Below are 25397 nucleotides of genomic sequence, written 5' to 3' on the forward strand. Positions count from 1 at the left end.
CCGCTCAGACCTCTCTGTCCACGTCCAGGTTTAGCTTCCTGGGAACGGGGCAGGGCCAGACCTCTGAAGGGAAGCTTGAGATGAACATTTTAAAAATGAATATTTTTATTTGTGTAAACATTTAAAATGAATCTTAGATACCAAAAGGAGACTATTCTAATTCCTGAAGGTAGCTGAGAATCTATGGCATCCACCGTTAAGCTACAGAGTAAGGAAAAGGGATTTGACTTTGTCACTGAGGTCCACTATGGAGAACGATCAAAAAGCTCCACGTGTATAGAGGATGAGATGCCCCAACAAACCAGCTGCAATTGCATTTCCTTCCAGTCTGTTTTCCATGCATCTTTTAAACATTGTTCAGATCTTACCACCTAGGCAATTTTGTTTTTTTCACAGCCTGTTATTTTCTCATAACCACTTTTAATATAAACTTTGCCCCCAATGGTATTAAACATTTTTTGTAATCACTTTTAAATGGCTTTCTGTTAACCACATTTTACAGTTATCTTTGCGTATCAAGCTTTTAAAGATAACTCTTAGATAGCTTCCTTTAAGCAGAATTACTGGTTTGAAGGATATGAGCATTTTTAGACTCTTGATAAATTATAACAAATTATTTTCTTAAAAAGTTCTGCAGCCGTGACCAGGTAGGTCAGTTGTTTAGAACATCGTCCTGATACACCAAGGTTGTGGGTTTAATCCCCAGTCAGAGCCCATATAAGAATTAACCAATGAATGCATAAATAAGTGGAACAACAAATCAGTGTTTCTCTCTCTATCTCTCCCTCCCTCCAAATAATCAATCAGTAAAAAAAAATTTTTTTTTAAGTTCTGCCATCACAGTGACCATGCAGGCGGCAGGCACAGGCACCACCGCAGCCAGCGGCCGGGACGGCCAGGATGGCTACAGCAGGCCAGGCGGTGCAGGCGCAGCCGGCGGAGCCGCCGCACTCGTGGCCAGAAGGCTGGAAAACCGACCGCATGTATTCACCCTCAGTGTGCCTTTCCCGTCCCCCTTGGAGGCAGACATTGCCTATGGATCCCTGGCCCCGGATAAAGAACCCCACCGAGATGCAGTTCGGAAGGAGCTCACGGTGAGCGGCCGCGTCCTGGCGGTCTGCTGGAGAGCTGGAGATTCTCACCTCCTCCGAATTTCCATCATCAACTTTCTTGACCAGCTTTCTCTGGTAATGCAGACCATGTATCGATTTGGGCCCCCTCTTTCTCGCTGAACCTGGGCTAGGAAAAGGGGGCCTAGGCCCAACCTCGTATCCGACCCTAGGCAGTGGGCCCTCCCTACAGCAGTGATTCATTCCTGCAGGAGCTGCCACTTGGTTGCAGGGCCCTCACCTTTCGCCTGCACTGGCCCTGGGACACTTGTGGTCCACTTGTTGTGTTTAGTGAATAAACGATGGTGGTTATTATTATAATGAGAGTTGTTATTTAAAGATTTGTTATTTATTGTAAAAAAAAAAACAAAACAAAAAAACACTAAAACCTGGCTGTAGAATTCCTCTCCGGAAATTGTCTTTGTTCATTCACCCCCGCATTAGGTCAGTCGCCCAAACCAACCCCTCACGGTCTGCCTTGACCAGCTCTTCACAATCTGATTGCTGGCCAACTCTCCAGCCATTCTTACAGTCTGACATGGCCCTTTTCTCCCTCACTGACATGAAGGGCCGTGACACTTTCATCACCAGCTGGTATTTGGACTTCAAAGGCAGGCGTGCCTATGTCCTCCCTTCTCTGAGCCACCCTGCTTCCCCCATACCCAGCCCTGTGTGTCCAAGTCCTAAGCATGCTCCAGGGTCTTACTGTAATACCGCTACCTTCTCAGACCTGGCCAGCATTTCATCCTTCTTCAAATCATCGGAGCATTTATTCCCTTTCACCTTTCACGTTGTGTTCTCTCTTGTGGTACAGACATTTGTTTATGTGTATGTCCCACGTCCTGTCCTATTCTGTATGCATAAGTTCCTTGAGAGCTGGAATTGGGTGTCTCTTAGCACACAGTAGCGATTCGGAATACCTGTTGAATGAATGAGTGGCTGCTAAGTATCAAACACTATTCGAGATATTGGGGATACAGAGATGAATTACCTTTGTATGAACCCCATTTGCGTAGAAATCTGGTCTCTTACGTGGACACAGATGCATAAAAAGATGATGCAAAAGTAGCAATATGTGCAGAACAGGCAGATAGCACAGAGGAGGTCACACTGATGGAGTCCTGGGCTCCCCAGGCAGACAGTTCAGGACTCAAGTCTTGGCTCTGCCCCTTCCCAGTTATGTGCCATTGGCAGCAAGTTGACCTCTGTGAGCCTCAGTGAAAATAAAGTAGTACCTATCTCATAAGGTTGTGGATGTACCTAAGGGCCCTGGCACGTGTGTGACACCTAGGAGTGATATAATAAATGAAAGCTGTCTCCCTTCTGGGGGACAAGGGAAACAGTGTAGATGAGGAGCCATCTGAGCTGAGCTTTGAATAAGAATTCGTTAGATGAACCAAAGGCAGAGGAAACTACACGAATAAGCACACAGTTTCTCGTCATGCAAAGAAAAGCTTAAAAATAAAACATTGACATAGGTCCTGCCACTCCCGGAGCCTGTGCTCCTTAACGCGGACACCAAAGCTTACAGCAGGCCCAGGGCCCATGTTGTGACTCCAAACAGGAGGAAGTCAGGAGAGAAAGGCCCTTGAAGGAGGGAGGCAGATGTCAATAATCATGCAGTTCCCTTTTCAGTGCTGCCACAGGCTTTGACCTCGTCCTGGAACAGACTGGCCAGCGGTAGGGCAGCAGAGGTAGGGGAGGCAGCAGGCTTTCCCTGAAGCAAAAATTACTTCCCTGTGGTGCCCATCCGCAGCTATACAAAGCAGCTTTATTCAGAGGCGCCTACGTCCACACTGCCTTGTCCTCAAAGAAACTTGTTTTGTCAGGGTGGATTAGTCTCCTGGATAAATATTTGGCATTTGCTTTCGCAGCAGTTTAGTGAGAGGTGCAGATCCAGATATTAATTATTCTGTCCTCCTCCCCCGCCCCTCCCCCAGAGAGAACCCCTTTGCAGGGTGTAAGGGGCACCCTCCAGTCTTGCAGGGTCCAGAGGAGGGTCGGACAGGTGGCCGTGGGAGACGGGGAGAGACGTGTGGTGCGTGAGGACTAGAATTCTGGAGGCCCTGCTGCCGGGCACTCGGTGGCCTGGCGTGATTGTGTAAACTGGAGAACCACCAGCCTGCTCCCTCCAAGGGCACAGGACTTGTGACAACTTTAGGGTGAGTACTGAACGTTGTCATCCAACCTAAGAGAGGACATGACTATGGGATTTACCCCTGCAAGGAGCACTCAAGAGAACTGTGAAATTCTGAATTCACTGCCAAAACTGTCACCCTCTCTTTATCCCTGGAGCCCCCAAGTACAAGCCTGTCAGGAAAGCCAGAGCGCAGAGGTAGGTAAGCAGCCAGAAAGGACTAAGCGAACAATAACAGGATTCAGCCGCTGACCTCATTTGCCGTTTCCTCCAATCCTGTCTTCTGCCAGCTCCCTGCTGACCCTCTTGCCTCTGTCCTGCCCCCACCCTCAAAAAGAGGGTGAACTGGGCAGGCAGTTCTTGTTCTGAGCACGTTCGGCCCATCGTTGTGTGGGTTCCTTAGGACAGTCTTGGGTAGGGGACGTGGGATTGCACTCTGCGTGGATCAGTGGGTTGATCGGCGGACCAAGAAGCCATAGGCTCTGGGTGCGAGGTCGGTTTCACTCACATGGACCGTGAGCCCACGGCTGGCTGGGGCTGGAGTGCGGGGACATCCAAGGTCTGAACCCAGGGAAAGGCCTGAAGAAGCAGGGAGGGAAGCTGGTCACGTGCAGTGGTTGGCAAACTATGGCCTGGGGGCGCCAGACCCAGCCCGCCACCTGTGTTTGCCACCAGCCTCCGAGCCGAGCACGGTTTTTACATTTTTTTAATGGTTGAAAAAGTCGAAAGAAGAGGAGCATTTTCTAACATGTAAAAATTATGTGAAATTCAAATTTCAGTGTCCATCAATGAAGTTTTATGGGAACACAGCCCTGCCATCCATTTATTATTGTCCTTGGCTGGCTGCACGGCAGCAGAGCTGAGTAGCTGTGACGGAGACCATATGGCTCACGAAACTGAAAATGTCCACCTTCTGGCTCTTTGCAGAGAATGTTCGCTTATCCCTGCTCTTCATTTTTATGAGAGTAAATCTGGAGAAGGAGGTAAACTAAAAGGGAGCTTTTTGGGTGTTTCCTAATGTGCTTTACAGGTACCAGTCCATGTGACCCTCGCAGCAGCCCTATGAATAAGGACTCTAACCCTTGTTTTCCATGCTAGCAAACGAAGCGCCTGCACGGGGCCGCCCAGTTAGAAAGTGGGGGTGCTGTGGTGGGCCCCTGGCACTCTCTGAGACCACCATGAACCGGGGCACAGTGACGAGGACCTAGGGAAGGGGCAGAGGCAGCGCTGAGGCAGGCAAAGAAGGCGTGAACAGGATAAGACTCAAATGCACAGAGCTGTTGAGGAAGAGCCTCCAGGCGGAGGAGCCTCCAGGGGAAGGAGAGGCACTGGGAGTGGTTGGTACGTGCTGAGAGTGGGAGGAGCTGAGCCTGGGAACTACGGGTTGGACTGGCTCTGGTGTGACAGTTCTGCCTGGTGGTGCCTGGAACTCCGTCATTCAGTGAGGTCCAGGGAGGCTTGGGGCGAGGCGCACGTCCCCCCAGGCCAGTCCTGTGTGTGGGAGGCTGCTTGCTCACACCTGGTCTCTGGGCACTCCCTCTGGAACTGACCCGGACTTCTTCTGTGGTCGTTTTTTGCTACACTCCCAGGCCTTCATTGCGGGGGCCTGGCAGGGCAACCAGAGCCTCCCCTGCGCCAAGCATGGCATTGGGCACTTACACGTTGTGTGTGAAGGTACTATTTGTCACTGAGATCTTGGGAAGAAACATTCTGGAGTCAGGACAAACCAGAGTTTGAATTCTGGCTCTGCCACTATGTGACCTGGGGCAGGGGCAGGGTGAGCCTGTTTCATTTTTTTGTTTGCCCATCTGCAGGACGGGCATGGTGATAGAACCAACCTCACAGGTTGTGCTGAAAATTAGGCACAGAGAATGCTGGCTCATGGTGATGGTCTCCCTTAGTCTTCACAGCCCATTTCACTGGTGACGTAACTGAGGCTCAGAGGTTTGCTCTGGGTTGGCAGTGGCCAGATGGTGGAGCTGGGCAGCCAGAACTCAGGCTCTTTGCCCTTGACGGTGGCAAGCGAAGTCATTCCACCTCTGTGTACCCACATCCTACACAGCTTCCTTCCCCCATGGCCTCAAGGGTGCAGCGTATGATGGAGATGCGCGGAAGTCAGGGGTGCTGGGGACAAGCAGGGACACTTCCATGTGCTGCTCAGGCCTCTGGATAGCGCTTGGGAAGCAGCAGCAGTCTGCTTGCTTTGTTGTTCTCCTCCTGCCACGTGACCGATATCGCTTCCTAACTGTGGTCCCTACCTGTCCAGACACAACCAGGATCTAGAATGTCTTAAGTCTTTGGTGCAAGGCCAGATTCTTGGGTTTAATGCCCAGCAGCATGACCAGCTGGTAGATTCTATAGAGGTCACAGTCATTTGTCCACAGCGTCTCAGCATTCTAGAGTGGCTCTTTTCTCTGATGCTCACACTGAAGAGTCCAGGCCTTCCTCCTACACATTCCAGAGCCCAGCAATTGACCCAAATTTCATGTAGGTGGTCTAGAGGTTTGTTTTTGTTTGTTTGTTTTAGATGCGGTTCTGAACCTACCTTTAAACCAGAACAATGTAATTATTGGTATTAACGTGGGCCTAAATCACTTTGTGCTCCGTTTGTTCCTCCTGGCCCGCTTATTTTCCTCCTTTACCATTTTTTCCTACTTGTCTGGAGGTCAGTGCTGTTTCTATTAGTTTAGGGGTTTCCCTCTTGCCTGAGGTTTCTCAGGATGCCCCGACTGCTGTAAGTCTGCCTGTTCCCTCTCGCTCTGATTCCTGCTCCCTTACTTTCCCATTGTGCTTACTTCTTGCCTCTTCTTTGCTGCTCTCTTTCCCCCTTCTCTTCATGCATTCGCCACTAAGGCTGCCACAAACTTTTACTTAGCCCATAGGTAATGTGGGGTCGGGGGGATTCAAGTGGCTGAGCTTCTCAGAGCCCCTTGCCCATGAGGATTTGCAACCTGCCCATGTCCCTCCTTAGGTCTTAGCCGCTCCCCTCTTGCTCTGGGGCTTCTCTCCCAGTCCCGCTCCTTGCCCCTCACCTCCGTAGACCTCCCTGCCCACCCTCCCACTGTCTCTGTGCCTGCCTTACCCCGTTGTCCTCCTTAGACTTGTTGTTACCCGAACTCAGGCGAAATCTGCTTACGTCAACGGTCTCTCTCCCACTAAGCTCCACAAGGCTGTCATTTCACCACGGTACCCCAGGGGCTGAGGCTGAGCATGGCACCCAGCAGCGGCGACACCAGGGAGCAAACATTTGTTGAACAAACGGGTGAATGCTGGCAGCCGAGTCCTCGGTGGAAACACTCACTGGGCAGTCCGACTGCAGCGGGTGCCGTGCACAGGGAGACAGGCCTCCTGGAACCCTACCCTGACCCTGGGTGCGAGGGCGTAGGCTGCCCACCCGCCAGGTCCCAGACGCCCACAGTTGAAAAACCAGACTCAGGGGAGCCGGCAGAGTAACGTACTAACGTTTTTAATACAGTCTGATCCGATCGATTCACATCACGAGGTCGACCTGGGCTTGCTCACGTGTGACACAACCGAGGTACACAATGTTCCCACCTGCCAGCTCTCCTGCCTTCCGGGCTCCCAACAGCACGGAAACCCCCTACCTCCCTGACCAGACTGGCATTTTTAAAATTTTGCATAAAACTATTTCTTCCATAGACTTCAACAATCAACTAGCCAAGTTAATTATGGTACATCTAAACAAAGTTTAATACTAACCCTAACTTGTGACTGCGGTTTACAAAGAGCTCTGTATCACCTGGGATAGCTTTCAGTAGCAATTCACTACAACTGGTCCTAAAAAATAATAACAATAATAATAATAATTAGAGAATTAAAACCCAACAGCAAGTTGAATGGTTAAAAATCACATAAGAACTGGAATTTGGGGTGGGAGTGTCCTCAATAGCTAAGCTTGTCCTAGTAGCAAAATGCTAGCCTCCAAGCAGGGCTCAGAAAGGTCTGGGGCCATCCAGGTCAAGGGTCAAGCTCAGAGGGCTCTTGGAGGACACTCGCCCCATGGTCCATGGGATGCTGTAGGCTTCCAGCTTCCTTAAAGACAGTTGGGCATCAGAGTTGTATAAGTGGGTGGAAACCCTACTGTGGTTTCTTTTTAGGGATATGAGATGGGGGAATGAGGGATTAGAGACATGGGAGGGGACCAGAGTCACTGAGGTCCCAGAATGCCGTCAGGTGTGGGTTTGGGATGGGGGTCACTAAGAATTGGGCACCAGGAATTCCCGCTTCCGCCCATCAGCGAAACTGGGACTGGTGTTGCCCTGGAGGCCTATGTAGTGTTTCCTGCCCTTGCCCCACACTGGGTCTTGCAGATATTTCTGCAGAGTATCAGATGAAGATCTATCTCTAAAGACCGTTGGGGGAATGAGTGATGGAAAGGGATGGGATGATAAGGGGTGGGGGGGACGGGGCGGGGTTTAAAAACGAATAAAAACCTCTCAGCTACAGAACCCAAAGACATCACTTCCCTCCGCATTCACAGCATTTCTCGGCAGTCCCCGGTGGCCCTTTCCCCGGGGACACAGCATCTGCCTCACTTCCCCTCAGGCCCCATGGGCTGCTGGTCAACCTCAGGGTCTACTAAAGATGATGCAAACGCTGATTGAACAATCTGAAAGCCAAAGGACTCAAGGAGAGACATGTTCTGCTGGGGAGAGAAAGGTGAGCTGAGGGCAGGACCCAGGTCCCCCAGGGGGCCCCCGAGGGCCCGGACATGCACCTTCTGGATGTGTTTGTTCAAGTAGGACTTGGAGCGGAAGAAGCTGCCGCATTCAGGGCAGGGGTACTTCTTCTCCCCGTCAGACTCCATTTTGTTTTTGGGGACCGCCATGTCACAGGAGAAGGAGCCATTGGTGCTCTGCTTCTCCGGTGTCTTCAGATCGCTGGCGTCCGAGAGGTCACCGTAGGAGTCAGAGCTCTCAATCGGATCCTGATGTGAGCATTTCTGGCCTTCTAGGAGAAAACAAAACACAGAGGAGAGATGAGGCCAGGCTTTGGAGATGCCCCCTCCTGGAGGGGTTGTGCGGGGCCAGCTCACAGGCCTGTGGAGGGCAGCTGATGGCCATCCACTGTCCTGGCAGAACCCACCGAGGTTCCAGCTGGTCAGTCTGGGAGCCTGGCATACCTACGGGGGTGAGAGAGCAGGGCCCTGGGGCTGCCAGCCTCCCTTGCTCAGGGCTCTTCATGCAGGTGCACACGTATCGCTCACCACCATGTGAGCCTGCTTTGAGGAAGGGGGTATGGAGAGGGGACCTCCACTGCTTCTGCCCAGAACAACTCAAAGACCCCCAACTCCTAGGTGCTCTCTTGGGTGCTTCTGAAGGTAAAACAGCTGTTCTGATGATGTCAAACAGGTATGTCAGCGGCCTCGCCTTTGCACCAGACTAGCTGCACCCCAGCAAGGCAGACCAGAGCCGCAGGGTCCCCAAGTCAGCAGACCCCACTGATGGCTGAGACGGAAGCCAATCCTGTTCTCAATGCTGCAAACACAAGCTCTGCCCTTACCGCCTTCCTTCTGCCAAAACCTTTCCTGGGCCAACTGGCCAAAGCACAGAGATTAAAAGCAACTTTGAACAACTCAGTTGGCTGGCTGTCCCCACGCAGGGCCCAGGACAAGTTGGACCTCGAGACAACCCTCACTGCTCTGCTTTGCCTGGCCCACAGCAGGGTCCTCCACCAATCAGCAGCTTCCTGCCTGGGTTCAGAGCGCCATGCCGGGAAGGGAGGTCTGTGATGGGAGCGTGGAGCATGCCATCTCTGCCATCCGCCAAGCCCCTGGCATCATCCCCAAGGCAACAACAACTTGAGATACCACAGAACAACATGAGTCAACAAGTGAGGGTGGGGCTTAGGGAGCTCTATGCAAACCACCTTGGAGTAAGAAGCAGTCAGATCATTTATCGCCATGCATCTCACAAACACAGCCAGAGGCCCTCTGGAAAGGGCTGCTCACAGCAACCAGTCACACCTACCAAGGGGGAGGCCAGCCTTGGCTCCCCCTGCCCTCCAGGGTCAAAGGAGTAAGCATTCAGCCACAGCTCCACACTACCCTTTAAGGGCCACAGGCAACAGACAAGCCCAAAGTAACTCATCATGCAGGGTGCCTCTTCCTGCCCTGGGCCTGGGACATCCCTGCAGGGCTCCAGACAGCGGACGCTGGCCAGGAGCAAGGGAGGAGGGCTGGGGAAGAGGAGGCGGGGGCCGGATCATGGCAGTGCGCTAAAGCCTCACTCACTGCCCTGGAGTGAGATACCCACTGTGACTTTTGTTCTGGAGGCCACTGCCACTCAGATCTCTGAGCCTCCTTGAGGCGGCCAGCAAGCTGGCAGCCTTCCCGCCTCCCCACACCCGGCCCAGCGCCCCCACAACACAGTCTGCGCAGAGAAGCAAAGTGCAGAGCAAGGGGTCGCTTGCCTTTGTTGCCATAGGTCCTGGCGCAGTGGAACGCTGCTCCCCCATTCGGTATGGGCTCCTGGTGCCTGGAGACCTGGGGAAGGGGAACACCGTGGTGGGTTTTAACATGGACCTTTAAGTAGGAGGCAGAGGAGAAACCTAAACAAGACAAAAGGAGATGAGATCCCGCGGCCAGCACAGAGATACCTCTCTGCTTCCCCCAAGCCTCTCCTCTGGCCGCTCTGGCTAGCGTTCCCGGGTCAGCTGCACCTAGAAGGGGCCCCGGCTTGGCTCAAAAACAGCTGCAACCACGGAGCCACCTGGCTGAGGATGAAAGGTAGCACTGTCCTCGAATCGGTTTCTCTGCAGAGCCCACTCTGCAAGTGTGCGGTGGAGGGCCCAGGCCGGCTGCCTGGACAGACGGGTAGTCGAAATCCTGCTCCTGCCCACGCCAGAGGCCAAATGCCCCTAGGCTCCCTTGGCACCTCAGTAAAGAGTGGTTTGAGTGGCAGTCCCACAGCCCCAGGTCAGCTGCAGGAACCCGGCTAGCAATGTAGTCAGAAAAGTATATGGGCTCCAGGGCAGCCACGGGCCGCCAGCAAGAAGAAGGCCTGTAACACCTGTAAAGGTAAAGGGAACACAAACCAGGTGGGGGCAAGATGAAATCCCAAAGGAACGCCTCCAGGAGTACTCCTTCTTCTCTTTATTAGGACATGTTCTGTTTTCCTAACTTTTTCACCTTCAGAATAACTACATTTAGTAACTGTTTAGACTTCTTGAAGAACAAGAAAAATAGGAAGTTACGTTAAAGGGGTATAGTTATCTCTTATTCACGGTGGTCTTTTCAGTTCCATTTTGGAGCATCCATCAGGTTCACTTAAGGAAGAAACAAGCGTAATCTTTGTCTTTGTTTTGGGGAAGGGGCAGTCCAGCCACCGTCGGGCTACTGCAGCCCAACCCAGACGCTCTGGTCCGTCTGAGCCATGTGACACCCCAGGCTTGGAGAGCAGATCTCGGGCCAACCGGCACACCCCGCAAGGTTGAGGATACAGAGCCAGGTGGGTCGGTCAAAGGATTTCAATTTGGGTTTCGCAGGAAGGAGCTGTGTCATCGAACCCCATTCATGGTCAAGACTCAGGAAGTGCCTTCAGCAGGAAGCAAAGGTTTTTAGCATAAGGCCCCCTCAAGAGTACCAGTGACTTAATGGTGTCCGTTTAATCCACTCCAGATCTGGCTGACACGTTCTCGGGCATCTTCATTCCCTTTTAAAATCATAGTTCCAGGACAACACTGGGGTCCATTATGAACAAGGCAGAGGCTGGAGAGTACTGGGTCGTGTCTGCACAAGGCGTGCTCTGAGGAGTCCGCGTCGGCATGACCTTTGGAGCGCTGCTAGAACCCCGGCAAAAGTTCGCCTCCGGCGAGGGGCAGTGGCGCACCAGGCCCCAGCACGCTGCATGGGTTACTCTACAGTGTTCCCCCAACCACCCTATGAGCTGGAGATTATTATACCTATTTTACAGATGGAAAAAGAAGAGGCTTGGTGAGGTTAGGTAGCTTGCAGTCTCATGTAGAGCTACCAAATGGCAGAGCCCGGACTCCAACCCCCGGACCATGTGCCACATGTAGTCCTTAACCACGGGGCAGACTCTTTTTCATGGTTCCTTTGTCTTGGCCCTGATCCTAGAAACATCCCTTGGACTTTTGCAATAGGTTTCATTATCACCGTTTACACTCAAGCATTTCTCTTCCATTAGCATGGAAACTGTTGACAGACATGGGCTGACCTATGGGAAGCTTGTTTAACAAATACTCCCCTGACAATAGTGCTTGGTGGTTCTGGAGGAAGTGGGCGACTGAGTGAATTTTCCTTCCTCTCCTGACACAGCTACTTCACAGACCCACTCGGGCCAGATGTCCAGCCCTGCCTGGGATAGTGAGTTGTCCTGTGCTGTGACCGAGTGGTCTGCCTGGGGCCAATCGCAGGGGACAGACTGGCTTAAAAGGGTCCCACATAAACATTCCTAAGAGGGGAGGTGTAGTCAGGACTAAGTAGACGGGGCTAATGAAAAAGAAGATCTTAGCACCCTGTTCGATGCTATGCCCCCAACAACCAGCATAGATATCAGGACTTTCTGATGATATGATGATGCCACTTTAGAGGGAATTTTTTTTTCTTTGTTTTTTAATCCCTTGTGAGGCCTCTGAAGTGATGGAGTACCCAGGCAGTGGCGCAACCAAAGGAATGGGAACGGAGGGAAGGAGCACCAGTAATTATTATATTTACTCCTTGTGGGAAGAGCTATACCCAGGGAATACAGCAGATGCTCAATGAAAACTTGCTTCTTTTTCCTGAAAGACAGTCTGAGAAACACATGGCTGGGTCTCTTGACTTTACCCAGCTGCAGACTGTACTATCTATAGCAAAACCACATGGCGAGGTGGTAGGAGTGGATCCACAGCTGCCACTTAAAGCCCAGAATTTAAACACAGAACAACTCAGCAGCCAACTGTTGGGCTAAAACAGAAGCTGAGTTTCTGAGAAGAAAACATCTTTAAAGTCAGAAATATTTAGTCTGAATTCTGAACTTACCTGCCCATTCACCACTGACTAACCAAGAACTAAAGGGGCAGCTTGATCCAGGCGCCAGAATGATGGAGACACTGAGCGCACACGTGACTGCATTAGAGCCAACAAACCACCCTCCCTTGCGCTCTAGAGACGAAGAATTCCTGAACGAAAGTCCACGGCATCTCCAATGCATTTTCTTGTCTGCGGGGCTGCATTTCGCATTCCAGCAGCAAACCCTCCTTTGCAAGTTCCACATCCCTGCAGGGCAGGGGTCGGGGACTCTTTTCTTCTTGTCCAAACCTTGGTGGTGCTGTGCCCAACTGCGTGATGCCAGATGGGGGCACCAAGTCGGTTTGTGTCAGTTCAGTCTGGGGTAATGGCAGGCTGTCTGCGCCCATGATTAGCACTGGTGACAACTTGTACGCCCACCTCTGACTGGGAAGAAGACTTCCTCTACCTTTTAAGCAATAATGTTGGAGACCAGATGCTGCCTCTGTTACAGGCAGAGTCCCAATAAGCTATCCCTCTTCTTCGTACCAGTACATATGCATCTATACAAAGACCCTGCTATAGACATTTAAAAAGAAAGGCAGAAAAGTATGGTGACCTACCAAGGCCTTCTCTCCTTCCCCCTGATCAATGTAACTGATATCCTCAACTTGAAAATCAGAGAGCAAGCTCTTCACACCATCATACTCTTTCTACTGCAAGTTATCTTCCTTTACAAAAGGTATGACCCACATCCTGATCTGTCTCTAGGGCAAAGATAAGGTCAACGTCTCAAGTGTGGGGCTAGAGCAGCCCGGCTGCCTCTCAGCTTTCCATTCTTCACAGGTGAGAGCCGTTTGTGTGGCAAAGACTGAAAATGGCAGATCTATAGGTAGTTGACTGCTTAAGAATTGTTGGGATCGAAGGATCTCAGACGGCACTTGGAAATTCATGTGGTCCAACCTCAACCATCTGAGCAGCTGGCTGACATTAGCCTTTGCGCAAACCCTTGTAGAGATAAGAACATCCAGTTATTCATGCAGTTCCTCCCCGTACTCACAGCCGTGGAGGCAGGCAGGGCAAAGGATGGCCCAGAGCTCTCTGCGCTCTGAGTCCAGTGACTCGACGTCTTTGGTGCCCCTATTTTCTTCCTGGAAAAATTGCCTTCTCTTTTCTTTTCCCAGGAGGAGCCTCTTCCTATTTCTGCCCAAGAAATGAATCCAGAAGTAGAATCCTGCTCCTTCTCTCCTGATGAAAAATGACATTGTTTTCTCTTCCTTCTGGGTGGAGAAGGGCTGGACCAGAGCCCTCTTTTATCTTCTTGGAAGAATGGGACTTCCTGCTCCGACTCTGAGACCCAGAGCTGTTTAGCCTACGATCCAGATGTAGTCTTGTCTTTTCTGAGATAAGGTGGCCTCTCCTTTTACCCTTCCGGTGTCTCCATCCCAGTCATGTAGCCTGTGGCTGCTACCCAAGTCCTCTTTACCAGCCCCCGGAAAAACAAATCCTGACATACAATAGTTGTTGGCTTCGCCACATCAGATTTCTCACAACTGGATCAGCTTGCCCTGCTGTCCCTTGCTGCTCTTAGCTCTTCTTTCCTCCTGAGCCGAGCCTCCAGGTGTGCAACCCCGGGTGTCCCAACAATCCTCAGCCGCTGCTCCTCAGTCTGGGCTGGGCTCTCGGTTTCCTCATTAGCATCTCTCTCCACGCTCATTGGTTTCTGCTTTTGGGCTTCTGAGAACTCAACCTTGAAAACCTGACAAAACTGAGGACGGCATGTTGTAGCCGGTTTTGAGTTGTTTGGGCGCGCTATCAGGAAGCAAGGTTAGGGTGAAGCCGGACAAGAAACTTTTTCTAGAGCTGGGGCAGCCACGGTCAAGGTGGTCAGCCATAGCCTCATCCCTCCCTGTGGGCACAGCCCCACGACTTACTACCCGGGGAAAGTTCCCGCCAGAAAGGGCTGGGCTGACACGTCAGAAAACGGGACAGACACTTAAGCAGCTTTTATTACCACCTCCCTGCTTTCACATCATGTGTTTTGGTGATGCAAACAGTGACATCCAGCGTCCTCCAAGGCAAACCCCAGGAATGCAGTTCCAGGGAGAGACACAGCTTCAGGGCACCAAGAACACCCAGCTACTCAGCAGTCTCCCTCCACCAGCAACCTCAGGGCAAGTGGAGATAGCACAGGCACCCAAAGATTCCAGCCAAGGACTGCAGGGATGTTTTGCCGGTCCAAACCAGAGTGTCAGTGAGCTGTGTTTCCTAACACTGGTACAAAGCGTAAGGATGGGGCCTCCCAAGTGTGCAGCACCTTGTGGGGCTCAGCTGACTCTCATCCACCTTGTGTGCTGGGATCCTCACCACAACCCTGTGAGGTGGCCAAGGGGGCTGTTCTTAACCCCACTTAAAAGATGAAGACAATGATGTTTAGAGAGGGGAAGGGAAAGCTCAAGGTCACATAGTAGGGTGAGGTGGGAGGGGCTGGGATTAAACCCTAGGCCCCCTGACTCCTGGTTCAGCACTCAATCCACAAAGCCACACCCAAGACTTCCAGAAGCGCTGGGACAAGGGTGTCCCAAGAGATAGGACTTCCCAGCAATGTCCACACCTGGCCAAAGCAAGCGCACCGTGCAGAAGCATCCTCACACCCACAACAGACAGCTGCCCCAACCTCCTTGAGCAGAGATACGGCGCAAGCCTCCTCCACTGACACTGAGCTTGCAAAACACAAACCTCAGCCCTTCCAACAGCCAACAAGCCCTGGCAGAAGCTCAGGGTCAGGACAGGCCTGACTTCATCCGACACTACAGCTGGGCCACAGAGCCAGACGCCACCTAGGCCAACCTCGGCAGCAAGCACGCTACCCTGCTCAGAACACCTTCCACCTTCCTTCCTCCTCAAGGCCACGATCTTTCTGGCTGTGGGCTCTTTTCTGATCATTTGTGCTAGAAAGTTTCTGATACTTATCCATCTCCAGACTCAACCTCCTTCCCTGACTGCTGAATTTCACGTGCCAGTGAATCGGCCGGCAAAAGCTCGCAAGCAGGAGCCCTTGTTTTCTGACCTCTTAGGGCCTAATGACTCCCCCGCCAACATCAATAGTTCAGTGGTATCTACGAATGCATCTGTCCCGCCACCTGAGCAGCAGGTGTTACGGGCCCAAGCTTGGGAACAACGCTCCTTCTGTTCCTACTTGCTGATCTCCTGGAGCTCCTATTCCAGGCACCCTAAGTTTCTTGGAAAGGAAGGGGTGACAAGCAGCTAGCTGGACAATGAAGGTGTTTATCATTCGGTGGGAACGGAAGGCTGGCCGTGCAAAGAATGGAGTCTGAGGCAGGGTGGTCAAGACACCCCCCAGCCTCCCACACAAGCTCAGGCCCATCCTCTGGAAGAGAGGAAAGAGCAGGGAGATTACCTCGATTACAGATACTGCAGAAGTTGCTGGGGCCCTCGCTGTGCTTCTTCAGGTGGTCTGCCATGTATGCTGCCCGCAAGTACTTCCCACACACCTGGCAGGGCACCTTGTCTTCATGACAGGCCAGGTGGGAGCGCAGACGGTCTCGGGTGGCGAAAGAAGCGTTGCAGGTCTGAGGGCAGAAAGGAAAACAGGATGAGGCGAAAGCAGGCATTCCACCCGTGACTCCTCACCAAGCACAGTGAAACGAAACCATTTCTGGTCAACACATTCGACTCTGTATAAAGAGAGCCTTAGAGTATGGCCCAGGCTTTCTTCCCAACATGCCACGTAGCTGCTCTGATTTCCCACATGGCTCCTCTCTGGACACCTGAGTTGGAACTCTTGGTTCCACTGACTACTGCGACATGGCACGCTAAATTCTATGCCCCTCCACAAAATGAAGATTAGCCACTTGCTCATTTGTAAACCTTAAGAACGGACATCAGTTGCACTGACTATAAGAGAATTTACAGAAGAGTCACTGGCATATAAACAGACAGGTCTTCCTGTTCTCCATCCTGGGTTTCCCTAGTTGCTTCATACAAAGAATTCAATTTATTCACTTTATTCAAAAGTGACATTAGTCTTGGCCACAGGGAAATGGAAAGGAAACGCAGCACAAAACACAGAGGTTGCTCATCATAGTCTTGTGAGTTTGTGTTGAAAAAGCAGCCCATAACATGAAAGTGTCAATCCTGCTAACCTGAGCATTAAAGCACAGAGAAAGAGGGCCAGAGGCTTTGGGAGCACTCGTGAAATGTTCAGTTGGGGCCGTGCCGGCCAGAACAAGGAAGGTGATACTACCCTGCGTTGACCGACGGCTCGTTCTGTGCCTGGCAGGCACCACACCTAGCCATTCAGAGGCACTAATCTCAGGCAGTCCATCCTTACAGCGGCCCTCCGAGGCGGGCTGTGTTACCGCCTTCCAAGAGCGTGGCCACAGAAAACTGTGCTGAGAGCACCAACTCACAGCCAGGTCCCAGGCGCAGATGACTCGGGGTGACGTTTAGCATCAGCACCCTGGGAGGGCAGGCCCAGGCCCGGGTCCTCTCCGATGCCTAGCACCTGACTCAGTCTTAGTCCCTGACTTCCCAGCAATACCCCTTCCTCAGCTGGGGCTTGCACAGGCACCCCAGCCTTGGAGGTCACGGAACGTCAGGAAGCCCTCAGGAAGAGTTCAATCTGGTGACTTTCAAGCAATTTGGGTTCTACGGAGGTGTTTCAGGGGTTCAGTCAAGTTTGACTCATTTTTCTTTCTGCATGTTTACTGTTTTAGAATTGCAAGAGAAAGCAACATTCACCTTTAACTGCATTACAGGTCGAATGTTAACCCACTGAAGACCTGCCATCTTGTTAACTTGCTAGAATGGAGATGCTCCTACTGTGTCTGTTTAACAAAAGCATATCCTGAATCCCAAGACCTCAAGGTAAGGGTCTGAACAGTCGCCACATACATTTATCTATCTCCTTACTGTACAATCAAACAAGAAACAAATCCATGCGATACTGCAGAGGCCGAAGACGTCACCGTTGCCACCCCAACCCCAAATGTCTGTGCATCAAGGACAGGCTATGCTGTTGTCAGTATCTTTTAGGTAAATGTTACAAACTTGAACAGAACCATTTATACCAATAAAATATGGCTTTTATTTGTTTCCTATATTGTTTATTCACTTGACAAATGAGGAAGCTGAGTTTATAGAGTGATCTGCGCAAAGCACATGATTCAGCTCCCAGAGAAAGCAGCAGTCCAAACACCCTGCCACACCAGACCAGTCGGTCCCCTACGGACCTTCCCCGCTACCCCGGCCGGGGCTCCTGTCTTTCCTGACTTACAGCTGGGCAGACGGAGGCCCTGAGCGGAGATGGGACGGACACCTGGCCTGAGAGCCAGCCCCTGGAGCCTGTGCTCTTACCATCTCCAGGCTCGGCAGAGGTGGCTTCAGGTGAGTGAAAGGTGCTGATACTTGGGTAGCCAGGACTCCCCTGACGGAGAGAGGTGACAGGACTGTGCAGGGAAACTCCAGCACTTAGGTGCCTCAGAAAGCATCATGGGTGCTTGGACTCATGGCCACAGGTGGGGCCCACCTCAGGCTGGGACCTCATGACCCAATTACAGGCCACAGTGTGGGGGAAACGCTGGGTCTTCCACGTAGCTCTCCAGCCTGCGAACCAGAGCAGGGACTGCCGTGGACAGCCTCAGGAGGGTGGCACCTGTCGGTTTATCCACCGTCAAGAGCCAGCTTTGCCAGCCAGTTGCCTGACCACCAGAGATGAGAGGCAGTGTGGTCTATGTCTCAGAACTCAAAGGAATCAAAAATGGACCAGGTGTGAGAAAATGCAGCTGAAAGCGCCCATTCAGGATTCTCCCGTGTTCCCTGGGAGCGGGGGCCACTGGAAGGGTCTGAAAGGGATGCCTTGTTTCTCTTGCCAACTTTCTTTTGCAATCTGTTCCTTAAAGTCCTGCCTGTCATACTTGCTACCTTAGGATAATGGAGAGCCAAACCTCAATTATCCACAAGTGGATTACCCATCTGGAGGATTAGCTAAGCAAAATTAAAATCCCAGACCAGGCTGCCTCTCCCCAGCCCATCCTCCATTGATTATCTCTCCAGGAATGAAAGCTAACTTTAGCCTGAGCAAACATAATTAGTAATGTAAATCTGCTGCTGGGCAGAAAAAAAAAAAAAAAAACACAAACCAACAGGAACTTTCAGTGTGTTACAAAGCCAAACTGAAGTGATTGTTGGCTTTTCTGTGCCAGAATTGACCCTTTGGAGCTGAGTCCCCAAGGTTTTCTAGGGGAATTTTGAAAGTGTATGAGTCTGAGTCTAGACGTGCCAGAAGTTCAGAGGACACAGGAGAGAGGGGACACAAAAGAGTGGCTGAAGGAGAAACCTATTAAAGAAGGGGACACTTAGGACCTCCATGCTGGGGCCACACAGGCGAAAGGCACTCCCCGTCTGGGAGACAGGGCGACGACAGAGGGACCCCGAGGGGGACAAGAGGGCACCCGCATGACCTGATTGCAGATGGAGCTCCGAACGGCCGCCCCGCTCACAGCCCTGTGCCTGGGCAGCCTGCCCTTGTTATGCACGCGTGCCAGGTTCCAGCCCAGCCAACCTGAGCTTGGGTCACCTCTGGTCATCACCACGCAACACCGAGCCCCAGTCACGCTCCCTTCCCTCCTCCGGCAGTTTCTCCCCATCCCAGAATTCCTACAGCTTTTCTTCCCAAGGGTTGAGCAGCTCAGAAATGGGGCCCAGTGGTACCAGGGACACTAGTGGACACCCGACCTTTGGTGGCCTATGAAGTCTGTCAGCCCCAGGGCGTGTCCTTAGCAGCCTTTTCCATAGTCCTAGAAAAAGGCCTAAGGGCAATGCATGGAGGCCAGAACCATAGGCCTTGCTGACACCCTTCTTGAGAGTATCAGCTCCCTTATTCCCACCTCCATTCATTCCTTCTCTAACGAGCTATCCCTCCAGCCCAAGCCACCCCACTAGCCCCTGAGAAGTGCAGCCGCTGGAAGGAGTGCGAGAGGTCTCAGCCGCTCTAGCCTCTCAGCTTCAGGCTGAGCTCCCCACAGGGTAATGTCCTAGCCCGGTGCACTCACAGGTCCAGCAGTGCCTGGGCCGTCTGGGCCAGTTAAGGACATTTAGGCCCAGCCCCCACGAGACTTGTGTATCACTGCCAAACCCGAGGGTTCACGCAACATTTGGATGGCCTTTTCGCTCAAGCTGTGGCACCAGTCTCAGTGACTGGCCCCTTCTGTCCTCTGTGGCATCAGGAGGGGCCGAGAGGTACACGCCCAGTTTTGCCTGGGGTCCAAGGACCCAAGTTCTAGAGAGCCATCTCTTCACCTCTGAGGCTTTCAGAATACACACCACGCAAAACGGATGCCCTTGCTGGTTAACCAAGCCCAGGCACACCTGGCTGGCCAGCCCAGCACGTGAGAGCCAGCATGTCTTTACCCGCTGGGTCATCATTAGAGGAGTTCTGGCTATGGGGCTGGAGCTGGGCCAGAGGTCTGTGACAATGCTTGCGGGAGTGGGCTCGAACACCGAGGGACAAGGACGTCAGTGTTATAACACAAACCAAGGACAAAAAACACAAAGCCTCGAATGTTAGAATTAAAACTTTTATCATCACTCCTGTTATCCCCGCGGAGTTTGCGGGGGCTAAGGGGGCAACCACCGGGATCCAAGGGGGGTGGGGCGTCTCCATCTGCTTTATCAGCCCCCAAAGCTATACACCGGGATAACCCAATATAAAGCTACTGGTTAGTCTAGTTCCTGAGCAGACCTGCTAATAAACCTCAAAAACACAAATGTCTAATTCACTAGCCAGAAATGAAAGCAGGACCTGTCTGAGTGGGAAGGGAAGAGGAGGGCAGTGCGGGCTGACCCAGTTGGAGTCCCAGTTGGAGTCGCAGCAGAGTCCGCTCTGGAGGGGCATTCACTCCCAGGGTGGGGGGAGGGGTGGCCAGGCCCCATTCTAGAAACCCCCTGCCTTAGGGGAGGTGATGCCAGGTTCGGGGAAGCAGAGAAGCCAGTGGCAGAGTTCCCGGCCACGCACCAACCTCCAAAGTCACCCAGGCAAGGACAGACACCCAGGGGCACCTGGAGGCCGTGGGGCGGACCAAGAGAGGAGCTTCTCGCTACCCCTATCTGGGATCCCTGAGCTGGGACAGACTCCAAGTCACCCTGAGAGGAACCGGGTATGGGGGTGGGAACCACTCTCCTGGCCTCTCCCAAAAGCAAGGGTCTCAGAGCAACCGCCACTCCCGTTCCCTCCACAGAAAACCCTCTCGGCGGGCCAGGCTAGCCTACAGGCCACTGGGGAAAGGCCCGGCTGCCCTCTGGGGCAGTCCAGCCCTGCCTCAGATATCCCGGAGGGGCTGGGCAGAAGAGAGCGTTGCTGGAGTGTGCTGGGCCCAGGTTTTCGAGGGCCGGGAATGATTTTTTTAGAGAAAGGGAAAAGGCGGTGTCAGGAACCGAATGGGACGACCTCCACAAAGCAGGCTGGGCAAAGTCCCATGATGGCAGGTCGCTAGGAAGAGATTCCAGGGGCGGCAGGCCGCTGCTGCTCCCAACCCACACCTGGAAAAAGGGCAGAGAGTGCAGGTTACCCCCCCAGGCCACCGGGCATGCCCCCACTGCCCTCTGGGCTCCTCCTACTCTGCCGGGCTGCTCAGCTCACTACCTGGGAGAGTCAGAATGTGCTCTGTGATGAGAAAACCAGAGACAGAGAGGAGGCAACGAGGCACAGATGGATCCCAGCAGCCCGACCCCTGGGTTATCCTCAGGAGAGGCCACCTCGCCTGGCCTGTGTGAACAGCATCCACGCCTGGCCTCTGGGGGCTCTCTGGACTACCTACTGCACATCCATCCCTCCCCACAGGTCTCCCTGGGTCCTCCCTCCTTGCCACCAACAGGATAAAGAGAAGCAGGTTCCCCTACCAGAGGGTGTAGTAAGCATTCCACAACTCTGGCTCCCCCTCGGAGTTCCGATTGCGGGAACTTGGCACAGGGGAGGGGAGGTAACCAAGGAGAAAAGAGAGGCGTGTTTTCCATCTACACAGGAATGCTCAGTAGCCAAGAGAGGAAGCCCAAGTTTCTGGGTGCCACAGGGCCCCCAGATGTTGTTCAAGCAGACAAACCAAGGGTGAGAATCTTGCCCAGCCTTCCCTACCTATACTGCTACACAAAGAGCTCACAGGAGAGGAAACCACCTTGCTCTCCAGTCCTCAGGAAGGGTAAACAGCTGCCCGTGCTCAGAGATAAGACCACCCGCCCTCTCCACCCCCTGCGGCTTGGTGCCCTAACCTGAGGGGACCCAGAAGGAGCTCCAACTTGGGTCAGGCTGCCTGACAGACAAGTGGGAGGGCTGTTGGCTGGACCACCAGGAGCTCATTACAGACCCCACCCCCTGACATGGTGGCCCCTGCAAACTGCTGAGAACCAGAAGCGGGGCCCCATGGGGTGCCACTGCCCCCAGGACAACACTTGTGCAACGTGGCCCACCATCCTCGGAGCTGGCTAACACCAAGAGAGAAAAGCTAAGCAACAGAGGAAAAATGGAGACAGGGTGGGAACAAGGACCCAACAACCAGGAAGGAGGGGACATCAGCGGTGGAGGGGAGGGGGCCAGGGGGAAGAACAAAGAAGAGCAGACGGAGGGTGGAGGGACAGAGGAGGTGGTGTGCAAAGCGGTGGCCGGTCAGCCGGCCCAGCACACGCATCAGCTGGCTCACGGCCGGGCTGTAAGAACAGCAGCATCCTCTCAGCCCAGCTCTGCCCTGGCCCGGCCCCTACCTGACACTTGTGAGGCCGCTCGGAAGTGTGCACCTGCTTGATATGTCCATTCAAGTGATCGGGCCTGGAAGAGAGAGAACCAAGACAGACTTTAAAATAAGACCTGAGAAAATAGGGCCCCATTCTTGGCCAGACCCCCCCACCCCACCCCCACCGCTGGAGAGCACTCCCTCTCCCCGACCCCAGCGTGACAAAGACACAGTCACCACCCAGCTCTGGTTCCACAGGCCCAGGCCTCTCTGCCCTGGTTTTCTCTAGAGGGGAGGGCAGCGAGCATTTGTCCCTGACCTTGCCTACCCACCTTCCCCCACCAGAAGACTCAATGATCCCTAGGACCCGAGGAGGTGGCTTTAGAAGCAGACAGGGCTGCCTTGCTGCGGCCTTTCAGGGAGGGGTATGTGTGATTCATTGTCCAGGCTAAAACCCCTTAGAAATTCAGCATTCCCCTCCCCCAGCCTCTCCTGCTGTGGCAGCCAATGAATGCCACCCAGATGGAATTCAGTCCCCAGAGGCCAAGGGATGGAGCCTTAAGTCCCCAGCTGGGCTGGTAAGCCAGATGCCCGCCAGAGCAGGTGGGCAGGGGTTGCCTGACCGGTACGACTGGTTCCTGACAGGGGCCCCTCTGAGGGAGTTCTCCATCCCTAGTTCCACACAGAAGGTCCTCAGTATCCAGGCAAGTTAAAACCAGCCTTTTATTCTCAATATTCTCTTTACAGGAGAAACAAAACCACTCTCGGCTCCCAGACAAGTCCTCAGTTCCCTATCAGAATCGCCAAGAAGTGAATCTAAAAAGACACCCTTCCCCGCTTTCTCTATAGCCTGAGAACATAAAGTGGACCTGTGGGTTCAGTTAGGCTCTGGAGCCACCAGATCAGAGCTGCTCAAAGATTTTACTGTTAGGAACCTGAGACTCTAGGTCCCAAGCTCTGTGTCTCATGAGCCCGAGCGGCTGTGAGGGGCAAAGCTCGAGGTCACTGATCCAGGACTGCTGGTGCTGCGCCGGGGGATTCGGTGGCACAGGAGTGTAAGGAGTCCGAGATGCACTTGTTTCTGTTTCAGTCTCCCCCTCGGCAGCCATTCAAGAGGGGAAAGTCGCTGGAGGAGCCCAGCCTCCCGCCCCCAAAGGGGGCCCCACGCCTGGTGCCGGAAACACAAAGGGAGCCCAGGGAGAAGAATGGTGAGGCCGGGTGGCTGTGGCCTGAGGAATCCGGGCTCCTTCCCACCAGGCCCCAAGGAAGAGAGACAGTAGGGCAGGCCTAGTGCCAGAGAACTTCCCTGCAGGAAGGGAAAGCAGGTTCTTGGCCTCACCATCTCAAAAGCAGGGCCATTAAAACACTCTCCCCAAATCAAACATGCCCCTATAAGGTCAAGTGACCCTCACACTCCCCTATCTCCCATGAGCCAGGAAAAGGACAGGTCATGGTGGGGGTGGGACACCATTTCTCACCTGGAGAAGCCTTTCCCACAGCTCTGGCAGATGTAGGGCTTGCCCACGGACCCGTCGTGAGACCGCACATGGTAGGACATGCGATCTTTTCTCTTGAACCTCAGCCCACACACGGGGCAGGAATAGGGCTTCTCCCCGGAGTGGGAAAGCTTGTGCCGGTTGAGATGGTAAACGTCACGGAAGATCTTGCCGCAGATCTCACATGCCACCTGCTTCCTGGTCCGGCTCCTCTTTCTGGGGCCGTCGGGGTCCTCAGAGATGGGTAGCCCATTCTCACCCAGCCTGGGAGGAGGAAGATCGATGTAGCCCAGCTGGAGGCTGGTGACACCATGCTGGGCCTCATGCTGCCGGAGCCGGTTGGCATCAGTGAATACCTTCCCACACAGGCCACATGGAAGGATGCCTGCCTCTCTCAGGCCCCCTGGGGACCCGAACATTGAGTCCAGCAGGTTGGCCTTCCTTGGGCGGCCCCGGCCTCGTTTGCCAGTCAGGGGAGGGGCACTGGATGCCACATTGGGGAATGGGGAAGTCAGTAGTTGGGGGGACAGGGGTCCAGCCACCATGGGCAAGCGGTCCACCCCAGGTAACACAGGCAGGGAAGCTTGGCTGGCAATGGCTGCACCAGCTGCCCGAGCTGCCTCCTCCTCGGGCTGCATGCTGCCTGCGATGCCATTGCTGTTGGCTGCTAAGGCTGCCCCGTTGGTCATGTCCAAAGGGAAGCCCAAGTCCGAGGTCCCAGGGGGACGAAAGAGCATGATGTCAGCCCGGGCTGGGGGCACCAGGATCTGCACATTGGACTGTTTGATGACTTCCTGGCAGATCTCAATGACCGACCTCATCAGTAGGAACTTGGCAGCCGTCATGAGTTCGGGGAAGCTCTCCAGGCGAACCACGATGCGAGAAGTGTAGGCGAAGTCCAGGATGTCCCCGAACACCTTAGAGCTGATGGTGTGCATCTCCAGCTCCCGGCTGCCCCCAGCCCCGCCGCCCGGGGCCGCCGTTGGTCCCCCCACGTCAGCGGGACCCCCGTCCGAAGCTCCGCCATCGCCCAACTGGGCGCTGAACACCGACTCAAAGTACTCGCTGCAGGCGGCTAGCACGGCGCGGTGCGCTGGGAAGCTCTCGTCGCCCACCCGCAGAAGCACGTCGCAGAAGCGCCCGCCGTTTTTGCGCTGCTGGTTCAGGTTGTGCAGCATCTCGGTGCTGTGCCTGCTCACCTGGTAGGTGTAGCAGCCCGACGGGCCGCAGGAAGCGTCGTTCACCCGCTCCATGGCCGCCGCCCCCTCCCCACAAACCGGGCCGCGGCACTTTCCTGCCCTCCTCCCTCCCCCTAGGCAGCAACAAGAAGGGTGCAGCGGACGTGTCTACACTCCCCGCACGTGCCGGCCCCGAGCTCTGTAGTCTCGCAGGTGCGCGGAGCGCACACGCCCCCTGCCCGGATCGGACTGTCTAGACTGCAGGGCGCACCACCCCCCACATAGCGGTCCCTACGCCTGCTGGATCGCGTGCTCCTAGCTCCTCTCAGCCCGCCCGCCTCCCTTTCTCGGTCTACCTCCGGGGGTAACAGAGCAAAGAGGTGCGCCCCTCCTGCAAACGCGCCTGCCGCCTCCCCTCCCGCCCGCCAGGCGGCGCCGGCGCGCAGCCAACAGGGGCGCGCGCGGGGAGGAGGAGGAGGGGTCTGACGCGCAGGCGCGCGCGCGCGCCGCGGCTTTTCGCGGGCCCGCTGGGGGCGCGCGCTGCGTCCCCTGCAAAGCGCGAGCCGGGGCGGGGGCGCCGGAGCAGAGGAAACAAAAGGCGAAGAAGGCGGCGGCGGCAGGGCGCACACTGGGGCGGTAGCACCGGCCGGGTTCCGAAGCCTGGCGGGCGGAGGAGGCGGCGAAAGCTGGAGCGGGCGGGCGGCGGCGACGGTTGGGTGGGCCCTTTCCCGGGCCGGGCGAAGGCGGCGGCGAGCTGCGG

General features: G+C 54.2%; 2 protein-coding genes across 5 annotated transcripts; one reads left to right on the forward strand and one right to left on the reverse strand.

Annotated features, from left to right (window-relative positions):
* Positions 1–848: 848 nt before the first annotated feature.
* LOC129087211 (EKC/KEOPS complex subunit LAGE3-like) lies at positions 849–1232 on the forward strand. The gene has a single exon (XM_054594034.1). It carries the CDS (start codon positions 849–851, stop codon positions 1230–1232), a length of 384 nt encoding a protein of 127 aa, XP_054450009.1.
* A 6473-nt stretch (positions 1233–7705) lies between these two features.
* PATZ1 (POZ/BTB and AT hook containing zinc finger 1) lies at positions 7706–25065 on the reverse strand. Of its 4 annotated transcripts, none has more exons than XM_054594078.1 (5): positions 23442–25065; positions 21995–22058; positions 15639–15810; positions 9679–9816; positions 7706–8217 (listed from the first exon to the last, which is right to left on the reverse strand). In XM_054594078.1, exons 1-5 carry the CDS (start codon positions 24710–24712, stop codon positions 7799–7801), a joined length of 2064 nt encoding a protein of 687 aa, XP_054450053.1. In that variant the 5' UTR covers positions 24713–25065; the 3' UTR covers positions 7706–7798. The 4 variants fall into 4 exon arrangements, with proteins under 4 accessions (XP_054450053.1, XP_054450049.1, XP_054450050.1 ...); XM_054594075.1 differs by having other exon boundaries at positions 8049–8217; positions 9679–9751; XM_054594074.1 differs by lacking the exon at positions 9679–9816.
* Positions 25066–25397: the final 332 nt, after the last annotated feature.

This window comes from Pteronotus mesoamericanus, unplaced genomic scaffold (assembly GCF_021234165.1).
Source record: "Pteronotus mesoamericanus isolate MK-2021 breed Mesoamerican mustached bat unplaced genomic scaffold, CSHL_Meso_final scaffold_507, whole genome shotgun sequence".
Lineage (NCBI taxonomy): Eukaryota > Metazoa > Chordata > Mammalia > Chiroptera > Mormoopidae > Pteronotus > Pteronotus mesoamericanus.

Excerpts from the sequence above, each read along its gene's own strand:
- LOC129087211 (XM_054594034.1), top strand. The coding sequence starts at position 849 with ATGCAGGCGGCAGGCACAGGCACCACCGCAGCCAGCGGCCGGGACGGC.
- PATZ1 (XM_054594078.1), bottom strand. The coding sequence starts at position 24,712 with ATGGAGCGGGTGAACGACGCTTCCTGCGGCCCGTCGGGCTGCTACACC. Across the intron at positions 15,811-21,994 it reads AGCGGCCTCACAAGTGTCAG|ACCTGCAACGCTTCTTTCGC; the intron begins GTAGGGGCCGGG and ends TTCTGCCCTCAG. Across the intron at positions 9,817-15,638 it reads CTGCAGTATCTGTAATCGAG|GTTTCTCCTCTGCCTCCTAC; the intron begins GTAATCTCCCTG and ends TGTCTTGTTTAG.